The sequence below is a fragment of the Nerophis ophidion genome, linkage group LG03 (assembly GCF_033978795.1).
Source record: "Nerophis ophidion isolate RoL-2023_Sa linkage group LG03, RoL_Noph_v1.0, whole genome shotgun sequence".
In the NCBI taxonomy this organism is placed as follows: Eukaryota; Metazoa; Chordata; class Actinopteri; order Syngnathiformes; family Syngnathidae; genus Nerophis; species Nerophis ophidion.
The window spans coordinates 48,066,736-48,079,644 of record NC_084613.1 but is presented as its reverse complement, the minus strand read 5'-3'; the positions used below and the strand labels follow the sequence as shown (position 1 = coordinate 48,079,644).

Genomic DNA, 12,909 nt, shown 5'->3' with positions numbered 1-12,909 from the left:
TGCATATTATTTCCACCTGCTACTCTCGGTTCCCGCACACCTGTTTCTACTGATCACTGCCTTATATAAGCCTGCCCCTTTTCGTTCTTCTGTCTCGGATCCTACTTTGCTTTCACGCAACTGTTGATGACTTACTTTTCATGCTATTACTCGCTAGCTCTCGCGCTGCGGTTTATTTCATTCCTAGCTTTCATGCTAGTAGTTTTTGTTTTTCCTTTTTGTTTCTTTGTGCCAAGTTTAGTGTATCTGTTTGTATTCCTAGCTTCCATGCTAGCGCCATTTGTTTGCCTTTCTGCTTAGCACCAGTATTTCTGTTCCTAGCCCTTTTTATTAGTTTAATAAATCCTTTGTTGCTTATCTTACACTGTGGTCTTGCCCGACGCATCCACGGACGAACAAATCTGGCATTGTTATGCCACGCAAGCTTCACATTTAACTGTCATGAAGAGAAAAAAATAAGTAAACCACTGTCATAGCATCTATAAATTGCCTTTTTACTAACTTGAATGATGCATGATTGAGAGGTGAGTCTTTTCACATTAAGATTCAATGAAGCTCATTTACCTGGGATGTACATTTCATTCTTTAATTTTATGGTTATCATCACGTGTTCTCTTTACCATCCCTCATACCCTTTTGAAAACTTTAACAGTTTTTGTCTGTTCTAAGAAACTGGAAAGCCAAGGGGACATCACAGACCTCAGCACCCCTACTTCGAAGGAGGAGCAGAAGGAGTACTTGCGATGGAAAAAGGAGCGCGAGCAGATTGACAAGGAGAGAGTGGCACGTCATAAGAACGCTAAAGGCCAGTGGAAGCGGGCGTGGGACATGGACAAAACAGATAACATGTAAGTCTTTAAAACCATCCTCCAAACACCGAAGAAAGCTGGTTTATGAAATTTGGTCTTGTTAATGTCCGATATGTCAAACTTGTTTTCATTGAGAGCCACATATCAGTTAGAATGTACTCCATTAATGTTCATGTATAATCACCTCATATTTCTATGTTATTACTGATGGATACCTTGCTTTTCAATCCTGGATTAAGATGACAAGCAGATACAGTATTTAGGTTAGGAATGTTTCGATCCCATACATACACACATATATATATATGTATATATATATATATATATATATATGTATATGTATATGTATATGTATATATATATATATATATATAGGGACTCCCAAGATCGGCTGATCAGGGAAGCTGGAATAAGAACAAGATCTGGCAGGAAGTGGGCCGCTAGCACTGCTATTGCCCAGGCAGAATCATCTCTCAGGACCAAAGATACCATCGGAAGCCTCTGCACTGGAAGACAGGGTCTAGGAACATCACATTTCCAGCAGTGGTCCAAGTCCACTCCCAGGGAAAGGAGGACCTTGATTCAGGATGAAGTCCGAAACCTTGAGGAAGAAGGAAGAAGAGCTAAAGCCATCGAGCTCGCTACCCAAGGTGCCTGGACAAGGTGGAACCTTCCCAAGAGGAACGTGACGTGGAGTGAACTGTGGAGGCTGGAGCCGTTTCGTATCTCATTCCTGCTTCGAGCAGTATATGACACCCTGCCGACCCCAGTCAACTTGCATAGGTGAGGAATGAGGGAGGACCCGCTGTGCAGGTTGTGTGGCGGTAAAGGAACTATGGCGCACATTCTGTCTGGGTGCAAAACAGCATTGACCCAGGGAAGATACAGGTGGCGCCATGACAAGATGTTGGCAATGCTCGCAGACATCTTAGAGCAAGAGAGGAGAAAGAAACACCCAGCCAAAACAAAACCATTGCTGAGCACCATCACCTTAGTGAAAGAGGGTCATAGACCTGTTGTCCAAGGCCAAGCCAACCAAAACCTCTTGCAGTTGGCCCAGGGATGGGAGGTGGAGGTCGACCTGGGGTGGAAGCTCCTCTTCCCAGAGGCAGTACTGTCCACCACTCTGAGACCAGACATAGTTTTGTGGTCCCCAGAGGGAAAGAAAATCATCCTGGTGGAGCTTACTGTCCCGTGGGAGGAGGGATGTGAGGAAGCGGCAGAGAGGAAGAAAACAAAGTACCAACAACTTGTCCAGGACTGCCGGGACAAGGGGTGGACAGCATGGCTGATGACAGTGGAAGTTGGTTGTCGAGGATTCCCTGCGCAATCTGTGTGGAATATGATGACAAAGGTTGGATTGAGAGGTCACTTGAGAAAAACAGCCGTTCGTAGGCTGGGAGAAGCGGCGGAGAGAGCCTCCTGTTGGCTCTGGCATAAAAGAGAGGACAATAGCTGGAAGCCTGGATGAGAGGAGCAGTGATCTGGCCAATCACTGCTGACACACCAACCGGAGAGTGTTGTGGTTAAGGGTCGAAACACTCTGTGAACGTTGGGGACCACCTGATGACCTCTTGTCCAGGCCAAAGCTTTATCCATTAGAAATGGATTATAATAGCATCTTTGATGTATTTGCAAACTATACATATATATATATATATATATATATATATATATACACATATATATGTATGTGCCACTGTTTCGATCCCCAACTTCTACCAACCTCGTCACGTCTGTTGTGTCCTTGAGTAAGACACTTCGCCCTTGCTCCTGATGGGTCGTGGTTAGGGTCTTGCATGGCAGCTTCTGCCATCAGTGTGTGAAAGTGTGTGTGAATGGGTGAATGTATATATAGTGTCAAAGAAAGTAGGTTCTATCGGATGATATTGACTTGCATGTAAAATATCTGATATGAGCTCCAATACTAGCAGTTTACTTGTGCAAAGGTGGACAGACAGTTAACATCTAAATGTCCTCTAAAAAGCACACAAAGTTGGTATTTTGTGTATTTTTGTGAAGTTATTTACAAAAGGTTTAACATAGTACGCTAACAAGAGCTAGCACCTACACAACTGCTAAGCACACAATAGTACGCAAGTTGTACATATGTTATAGGTGTCTTTAGTTGAACAATACTGCCGTCTAGAACAAAATTGTTAGTATAAGCACGTATGAAATATTTATAGTTGCATATTCCATAGACATACACTTCTGCCTTGGACACTTGGTATTAGAAAAACATAGAAATAAGATCGAATATAACGTATCCAATACCAAGTGTGTCCGCATTACTCAACTTACCGAGTTATAAGTTTTTCTCAAAAAAATATTGTGGCCATTTCATGTAGCCAAATATAATTACATCTCCACTTTAACTTAAAGACAGCATAAATCCAATCCGAACAGTTAATAATAGATAGATTAGTGTTTTCATACTTAACATTGTTCTCAGAGTGATTTCATTTGATTAAAACTTTTCGAACATTCCACATTAGAAAAAAAAAAAAAATGATGATTCATGCTAATATTAGTGTGAGGGGAGGTGTAGTCAGCAATGCCTGCATGAGGAAAAGTCACAGCCGCTGTCCAATGGTTACTAAAGACCAGCACCATCGGACAGGGGCGCAGCATGTGCTGACGGCAAGACGCAGCTGGCAGGTGATTAGATTTCACAGGTGGTACGTGATAATTTAATCATCTGTTGTCTTTAAAGGGGAACATTATTACAATTTCAGAAGGGTTGAAACCAATAAAAATCAGTTTCCAGTGGCTTTTTTTATTTTTCAAAGTTTTTTTCAAAATTTTACCTATCCCGGAATATCCCTAAAAAAAGCTTTAAAGTGCCTGATTTTCGCTATCTGTGATGCCACTGTCCATTTTCCTGTGACGTCATCCAGTGATGCCAATTCAGACTCGGATTACAGTGGTTTAAGCGATTCAACAGAATACGCATGTATTGAAATGGATGGTTGGAGTATGGAAGCGGATAGCGAAAACAAAATTGAAGAAGAAACTGAAGCTATTGAGCGAATAGCATTTTACGCTATTCGGCCATGTCTGCCTTATCATCGCCAGTAAAATGTGCAGACCAACGATCGTAAGTTTCGCATCTTGTGACACTGGAACAACTTAAATCCGTCGATTGGTAAGTGTTTGTTTGGCATTAAATGTGGGTGGAGGGAAACGCTGGATGAAAATATAGTTTAAAATGTACATACAGCTAGCCTAAATAGCATGTTAGCATCGATTAGCCTGCAGTCATGCCACGACCAAATGTCTGATTAGCACATAAGTCAATAACATCAACAAAACTCACCTTTGTGATTTCGTTGACTTTATCGTTGGAAATGCATCTCTGTGCCATGTCTGCCTTAGCATTGTCGGTAAAATGTGCAGACACTCCGGCACATTCAATGGGGGTCTGGCGGCAGATTTCTTTGACTTTATCATTGGAATTGCATCTGCTTTGAGTGTGGCAGGATATCCACACAATCTTGCCATCTCTGTAGTAGCTTAGCTTTCATCGGTAAAGTGTGCAGAACAAACGACTGACCATTTCGTCGGCTTTCCCCACACCCTCGTATTTTGAACACATTTCGTCCAATTTCTTGACACTTTCGCATCTTTGGGCCAGTGGTGCAACTTGAATCCCTCCCTGTTAGTGTTTTTACACCCTCCGACAACACACCGACGAGGCATGATGTCTCCAAGGTTCCAGAAAATAGTTGAAAAAATGGAGAATAACAGAGCTGAGAGCCGGTGTTTGTAATGTGTTTGAGAAAATGGCGGCTTTATTACCTAGGTGACGTCACGTTCTGACGTCATCGCTCCGAGAGCAATAAATAGAAAGGTATTTAATTTGCTAAAATTCACCCATTTAGAGTTCGGAAATCGGTTAAAAAAATATATGGTCTTTTTTCTGCAACATCAAGGTATATATTGACGCTTACATAGGTCTGGTGATAATGTTACCCTTTAACAGTAAGCGGCCGAGAGCAGAGGGGCAGAGAGGATATGAACGTGACTGAAAAGCCTTCCGCCCGATTGTAGCTGAGATAGGTGCCAGCGCCCCCCGCGACCCCGAAAGGGAATAAGCAGTAGAAAATGGATGGATGGATGGATGGATGAAAAGTCACGTTCTGGGAGAGGGAACTGTTGATGAAAACATGATCATTAAAACTTTGTTAAAACCTGCAAGCTTGGATCCTGTGAAGTGTTTGTCAGCAGGACCGCTGGTAAGCAACATCCACAATTAGGTATATATAAATTTAAATTTAAAAAGTGTTTGGAACATCCTGTCACATTAACAGACCATTATAAAGTTAAGAAGATATGCAATGCATACGTACAACATATTTGTTCCTGTCAAAGTTGAAAGAACAAATACATTAAGCAATAAAGATGAAACACTTTATTGATTCAGTTATTTCCAGGCCCTCACTGGCCACATAAAATGATGTGGCAGGACATCTGTGCCAAAAAAGTATATTCTTTCAACAATAGGTTGCTTTTTAGCAATATCCTACTGTAATAATATATACAGTACACATACCCTTATAGCCCTGGTATAGGTGCAAACTTATTTAGGAGACCGATTATTTTCCATGTGGGTCGATGTGGTCTGACACCCATGGAGTAATCCCGTGTTGTACAATCAGTAGAACAAAGAGTGTAAAAGACTGTAGACACTCAGCACTCCTAGCAGGGTAAATTAATGTGCTGTTCAGAGAAGCATCAAAACATAAAGAGACAAGGGAGGAGTGGCTATTTTAAGCAGGGGATGAGGGAATGAATGCCTTGCCTTATTTGGTGAAGCTTATACAAAGACCACCAGGGAGAACTTGGGGTGTTTGTGTCGGATTTCGGAGTTGGGGTTTTTGTGAGCTGTGGGGACGTGAATCACAGAACATTGCTCACCAAATTGTTATGTCATGTTTTAAATTTGTGTTCTATGATAACACAATAACAACATTGGTATTTCGTCTGCACTCACCAAAATAGTTCTCTCTCAGCACTTTTAAATTAGAGAAGACACCTTTTTACTTTTGTTTTATGTCAAATAAATTAACAGATCCTCTTAACTTCAGGTTTTCAGACAAGTCCCACCCAGACAGAGATTGGGGTCCTCCAAACAGAGGTGAGAGATGTCAACAACCTAGATTAATTCTCAATATTGTGTTGTTTTATTAGTTTTATGTTCATAACTTTCAGGAGGACAGAATGCCAGAAGAGGACAGCACAGGTCTGGTGCTGACACGAGAGGTGATTGTCAAAGATAATGATGATTTTTAACAATTTATTTTTGTCGGTAACAACATACTACATACATAGGATATTTATGGACTAACCCATGGGTCACTAACGTGCAATCCAGGGGCCATGGTGGCCCTAGCGAGTTTTTTTTTTATTGGCCCACGACACATTCCACAGAAAAAACAAACATGTCCCGGATTAGAACATCACACAAAAAGCTAAAAAAAAATTAAACCAGCTCAACCTCCCCCAAAATCGGACCGGAAAACCAAACTGACCGACATCCTGTGTATAGTCTTTAAAGATTTCCATGCATTTTTTGCAAAATATGGTAGGTTGTTGAGTGTGCTAAGGCCCTCACAAAGTTTTGGTTGGCAGAATAATTATAACAATAACAATAATAAGAAATTACATATTTCAAGGGGGTCCAATTAATTATTTTTCTTATAATAATAATCTAAATTGTGGATGTTTTCTTCAGATAGTGGTTGACCTAAATTTAATTGTTTTAGTATCTTTTAGTACAAGATGCATCAAAGTGGACCCCACATCATTTCATTTTTCTGTATACGGCCCTTGTTGGAAAAAGTTTGGACACCCCTGGACTAACCTATTTGGCTTCACTTTCTCACTCTTATTTCTCGGTTGTACCATAATAATACTTGCAGACATTTAGAGATAATTAAACTGACTAAACTGTAGGGATAGCTACATAAAAGAAAAAAGACGCACTGGAGGAAAATGATGCAGCTAATTTAAAGCTGTTCATTGATATGACCGCCATAAAATATTGAATCACACTCAGGAGGTTTCAGAGTTGTAGAAAACGTAGCGCTAAACAGAATACACAATGCTCAGTTTGAGTTTATGATGTATGAGCATTGAACAATAAAGTGTCTGCAAGGCCATGAATGTGCACAGGCTGAGCCCTGACAGGTAATTGGATGAGCTTGAGGAAGAGTTTGTGTGCGTGTGAGTGCAAGTCTGCGTGAAGCTTGTCATGAATACATCCTAAGAAATAAAAATCTCTAAAGTAAGTTGAGAATTAAAATCAGAATCAGAAATACTTTATTAATACACAAGGGGAAATAACATTTTCCAATGAGAAATCCCTTTGCCTGTAAACTAAAAAAAAAAGAACAATTTTAAAAGTAAATAAGCTGCAGCTCCAGACTATTTTTCTTTGGTGGAAGTGGGGGCAAAATGGCTATTTTGATAGTATGGGTTGCCTGTCCCTCTTGTACATCATATGTTGCTTCTCTGGTTTGTTCATCATGTAAAATACTTTTGGTCTTAGAAGAAAACATGCACTATATTTCCAAAAGTATTTGGCCACCTGCCTTTACTCACATATGAACTTGATGTGCCATCCCATGGAAATGTCCAAAATGTTTTGGTATCCTGGAGCATTCAAAGTTCATTTCACTGAAACTAAGGGGCCAAGCCCATCCATCCATTCATTTTCTACCCCTTGTCCCTTGTTGCTGGAGCCTATCTCAGCTACATTCGGCTGAAAGGCGGTGTACACCCTGGACAAGTTGCCACCTCATCACAGGGCCAACACAGATAGACAGACAACATTCACACTCACATTCACACACTAGAGCCAATTTAGTGTTGCCAATCAACCTATCCCCAGGTGCATGTCTTTGGAGGTGGGAGGAAGCCGGAGTACCCGGAGGGAACCCACGCAGTCACGGGGAGAACATGCAAACTCCACACAGAAAGATCCCGAGCCTGGGATTGAATTCAGGACTACTCAGGACCTTTGTATTGCACTAACCCCTGTGTCACCGTGCTGCCGCTGGAGCTGGGCCAAGCCCAACTCCTGAAAAACAACCCCACACAATAATTCCTCCTCCAGATGCAAAAGCATGATTCATCACTCCAGAGAAGTCTCCACTGCTCTAGAGTCCAGTGGCGACATGCTTTACCACACTGCATCCGACAATTTGCATTGGACTTGGTGATGTATGTCTTAGATGCTGCTGCTTGGCCATGGAAATCCATTCCATGAAGCTCTCTGCGTACTGTACGTGGGCTAATTGGAGGGTCACATGAAGTTTGGAGCTCTGTAGCAACTTACTGTGCAGAAAGTCTTTGCACTGTGCTTTGGCATCCACTGACCACTCTCTGTCAGTTTACATGGCCTACCACTTGGTGGGTGACTTGCTGTTGTTCCCAAACTCTTCAATTTTATTATAATAAAGTTGATTTTGGAAAATTTAGGAGCAAGGAAATTTCACGACTGGATTTGTTGCACAGGTAGCATCCTATGCCAGTGTTTTCATGTTTATGTTTATGTTTACAAGTTTATTCACAATACCATATAACATTTACAATAGTGGTGAATATCATCATTTAAAGATGTTGGTACGTGAAAGGGTCCCCCAAATAAGCCAGAAGAAGCTTTTGACAGGGGGTCCACGCTGGAAATCACTGAGATCGGCCCATTCTTTCACATGCCTAAGTGCTTGATTTTATACACCGGGCCAAGTAATTAGGATCATTTAAATGGGTGGCGGGCAGCACAGTGGTGAAGGGGTTAATGCGTCTGCCTCACAATATGAAGGTCCTGAGTTCAATCCCGGGCTCAGGATCTTTCTGTGCGGAGTTTGCATGTTCTCCCCGTGACTCTTCACTCAAAGCACATGTAGCTCAAATCAATGTTGCCCATTTAAAAAAAAACAGAAATATGAAAATAGAGATTGTATACAAATAATACAATAGCATGCACAACTAACAACTACAATAGTTTTATGAAGTAATGTACAAACGTTTGTAATATTCAAAAACAAGATTTAACTTAAGGAATAGACTTGTACGGTATTTTTTCCAGTTGCTTTTCTGTCAAACACACCATCAGCAGCTTTTCTATATTTCCATTGATGAATATCTGTCATGTCTTGTTTTGTGTTTTTTATGATTCTCCTTTGTTTAAAGTCTATTTCTGTTTCAGCGCTTTTTCTTTTGTTTACATTCTGCTTTCTAGGTTCGCTGATTATACATACTAATTTCGGTTTGTTGATTAGCTTCCCCACTTACTGCCCCCACTAATCTCCCCCCATTGTACACCCCTCTTGCTGTTTAATCAGCACAGGTCCATTTTTCGCCTTCTGCAAATGTTTGCATTTGTTTTTTGTTTGTCTATATTGTTTATGTTACATGTTAGCTGAGTGCTACCAAATCTGTCCCTACCTTTCGATTCTAGGCTGAGGATAATCTACATTTTTTGGCTCGTGCTTTATCTGTGCTTCCCAAGCGGCACGCCTCCTGTTTTGTCATATTTTTACCTTAAGTTGATGAAGTAAAGACTATTCTTACCTGCACACTGCTTCCTGCCTGTCCTTCCGTGTCCTGGGAACACGGCCGTGGCTACAATGCGACCCAAAGACAACAGAATACAGCTGTGCAGAGTGAACAACGAGATGGGTATATTACGGGGCGTGATTATTGGGGCAGCAGGTGAGAGCACTAATCAAAAAACAGAAACTGTTGTGTATGATCAGGGCACCTTGCAACCAGAACACATGCAAAAGAAAGAGCTCTGAAACAGAAATAGACTTTAAACAAAGGACAACTATAAGAAACACAAAACAAAACATGACCTGAATTGACATATGTCATGACAGTCATATAGACATTATCTCAACATTCTTGGCTGGCGTTAGACTCATTCTGCTTCAGTATATGCTCCAACTGCTTGTTCATGTTTTTTTTTTTTTTCAACTCAATGACTATCATCCACTTATTTGTCTCAGCATTGTCCTTCACACTGACTTTCTTCATTCCAACGGTTGGAAAAACCATGTTCTGTTGATTGTTGCTATAATGCTCGCGAGTAAAACCAAATGGTTTTTTGGTCTGATCTACACTGACATTTTAAACAGTCAAATTGTGGCTTCTAACTTAAAGCATAGAAATGTTCTAAAAACACTTAAGTTGAGGTACCAATGTATTTTATTGGTTTGAGCATCTATCATGGACAAAGTGTATTATAATGAAATATTTTTTTTCTGTATACGGCCCTTGCTGCAGGAAACAGGTTAAATGCATACTGAAATGAGATTTTCTTATTTAAACGGGGATAGCAGGTCCATTCTATGTGTCATACTTGATCATGTTGCGATATTGCCATATTTTTGCTGAAAGGCTATAGTAGAGAACATCCACGATAAAGTTCGCAACTTTCGGTGCTAACAGAAAAGCCCTGCCTTTACCGGAAGTCGCAGACGATGACGTCACATGTTGATGGCTCCTCACATATTCACATTGATTTTAATGGGAGCCTCCAAAAAAAAGTGCTACTCGGAATGAGAAAACGACAATTTCCCCATTAATTTGAGCGAGCATGAAAGATTCGTGTTTGAGGATATTGATAGCGACGGACTAGAAAAAAAAAAAAACGGGACTGCATTGAGACGGATTCATATGTTTTTAGAGACATTTACTAGGGTAATTCTGGGAAATCCCTTATCTTTCTATTGTGTTGCTAGTGTTTTAGTGAGTTTAACAGCACCTGATAGTCAGAAGTGTACGTCCACGGCCGGGTGTTGACGCGCAGTGTCTCAGGGAAGTCAACGGCAGCTTTATAGGCGGGCACAAGCTCAGCTGATATCCGGTAAGAAGCAACTTTTTAACCACAATTTTCTCACAGAAACCTGTTGGTTGACATTCGGTTGGGATCCATGTCCGCTCTGATCCATAGTAAAGTCTTACCTCCGTGAATTTTAAACAAGGAATCACTGTGTGTTTGTGTGGCTAAAGGCTAAAGCTTCCCAACTCCATCTTTCTACTTTGACTTATCCAATATTAATTGAACAAATTACAAAAGATTCAGCAACCCAGATCTCCAAAATACTGTGTAATTATGCGGTGTAAGCAGACGACTTTTAGCTGTGTGTGTGCGCAGCGCTCATATTCCTAACAGCCCTTGACGTCAAGCATACACGTCATCATTACGCGATGTTTTCAAGAAAAAACTCCCGGGAATTTTAAAATTGCAATTTAGTAAACTAAAAAGGCCGTATTGGCATGTATTGCAATGTTAATATTTCATCATTGATGTATAAACTATCAGACTGTGTGGTCGGTAGTAGTACGTTTCAGTAGGCCTTTAAACACTCCTGCACTAATATAACAAGCAATTTTGCATTGCATTTTTAAGTTGGTTTGAGGTACTTTTTAACATTTTTGACTGTCCTACATGAGCTAAAGTGAATCGCTGTAAAAATGCTGCCTAAACACAACACCACTGTAAAAATAAAAATACAATAAACCCAACACTGTAAACCTTCATATTGTGCGCTTAATTTTGGTAACAAATGTGTGTATTATAAAGGCAAGTGGAAAAGCAGGACTTAAGGCACTGCAACTCACATCAGACATTTCAACATTTTTAATCGTCTTACACAAATATATTAATATACATAAACAATGCAATTTGTACTTACCCTTAACTTTAGTGCCATTAATGGACCAGTGATAATTGTAGAGGGACTGCTAGGTGACTTTCTTCACATTAAGATTGAATACAGCTTATTTTAAGATTGTTACTTTTTTTCATGTTTTACTGACCAGCCAGGACAGAAACAGATATATTACCGTCCCATATTGCGATAAGTTCTCATCTTTGGTCGAATTAGTGTACAGTATACGGTATATATCAGTACAGTGTACCTTGAAAGACAGTAATACAGTGATTTCAGCCATATCCTTTTTCTCAAATTCTTCATCTTTTTGTCGTAGGTCAGGAGAAGCGAGGCAAAGACAAGACATCTAAAAACGTACAAGTGATGAGCAATAACGCAAAAGGCAAAGATCGTCTGACAGGGAGGGCCAGAAGGTCAGTAAAATATGTTGTTTTGTACGGCGCAAGGAAGCAATCTAATTCAAGCATTGAGAGACGCAGTGTCTCCCACCACATGGAGGACTTGTTGTTTTTCCGCCTTGAGCGCTAAAACACAAATTCCCATGGCTGCCATGATACTTGAATTAGACAATTTTGGCAGCTGACTAAATAACCCAGAAAGCTTCATTCACATCTCGCTACATCCTTTTTTTCCCCTGTAGCTTTACTCTGTGGTGAAACATTCTTGTGTGCTGGTTGGTGTGAAGGCGATCAGGTCATGTTGTTACACAAGCATCCCTCACATAATCTTGTAAAACACCTCAAGTGCAATATAATTTTTTTAATGATATTCTCTAGTGTTATTTAAAGGCTCCCTGTCATGCAAAACCAACAGTTTTTTTTTTACATTTTTCTGTGTGTATATGGTTACTATTATTATTATCATTATAATGCCTCCATGGTTGAATTTAAGTTTTAAGATCTTTTAAGTTTCCAAAAATTTCTATAAGTCTTATTTTTTTGTGAAAGAGTGTTTGGAGCACGTACTTGTTGGTCACAAAAAACATTCAGGAAGTTTTTTTTTTTTTTTATGAATTTATTATGGGTCTACTGAAAATGTGACCAAATCTGCTGGGTCAAAAGTATACATACAGCAATGTTAATGTTTGATTACATGTCCCTTGGCAAGTTTCACTGCAATAAGGTACTTTTGGTAGCCATCCACAAGCTTCTGGCAAGCTTCTGGTTGAAATTTTGACCACTCATCTTGACAAAATTAGTGCAGTTCAGCTAAATGTATTAGTTTTCTGACATGCACTTGTTTCTTCAGCATTGTCCAGACGTTCTCAATTGGGTTTAAGTTAGAACTATGGGAAGACCATACTAAAACCTTAATTCTAACCTGATGTAGCAATTCATTTAAGACTTTTCCTTTACACCTTTTGACATGTACAGAACTTTCCTCCAGAAGGTCTTATCTTTGTCCATGTGATG

General features: G+C 40.2%; 2 protein-coding genes across 10 annotated transcripts in view; one reads left to right on the top strand and one right to left on the bottom strand.

Annotated features, from left to right (window-relative positions):
• Positions 1–12,909, bottom strand: part of LOC133549726 (putative transmembrane protein INAFM2) — a 118,137-nt gene that overhangs the window by 63,503 nt on the left and 41,725 nt on the right. The window lies entirely within an intron of this gene.
• Positions 1–12,909, top strand: part of LOC133549724 (coiled-coil domain-containing protein 9B) — a 62,737-nt gene that overhangs the window by 42,172 nt on the left and 7,656 nt on the right. For all 4 annotated transcript variants that reach the window (XM_061895440.1, XM_061895441.1, XM_061895442.1 and 1 more), the window contains exons 7-10: positions 670–848; positions 5,900–5,949; positions 6,024–6,074; positions 11,814–11,910. In XM_061895440.1, the coding sequence (XP_061751424.1) occupies positions 670–848; positions 5,900–5,949; positions 6,024–6,074; positions 11,814–11,910 (377 nt within the window). The remainder of the gene's footprint in view (positions 1–669; positions 849–5,899; positions 5,950–6,023; positions 6,075–11,813; positions 11,911–12,909) is intronic.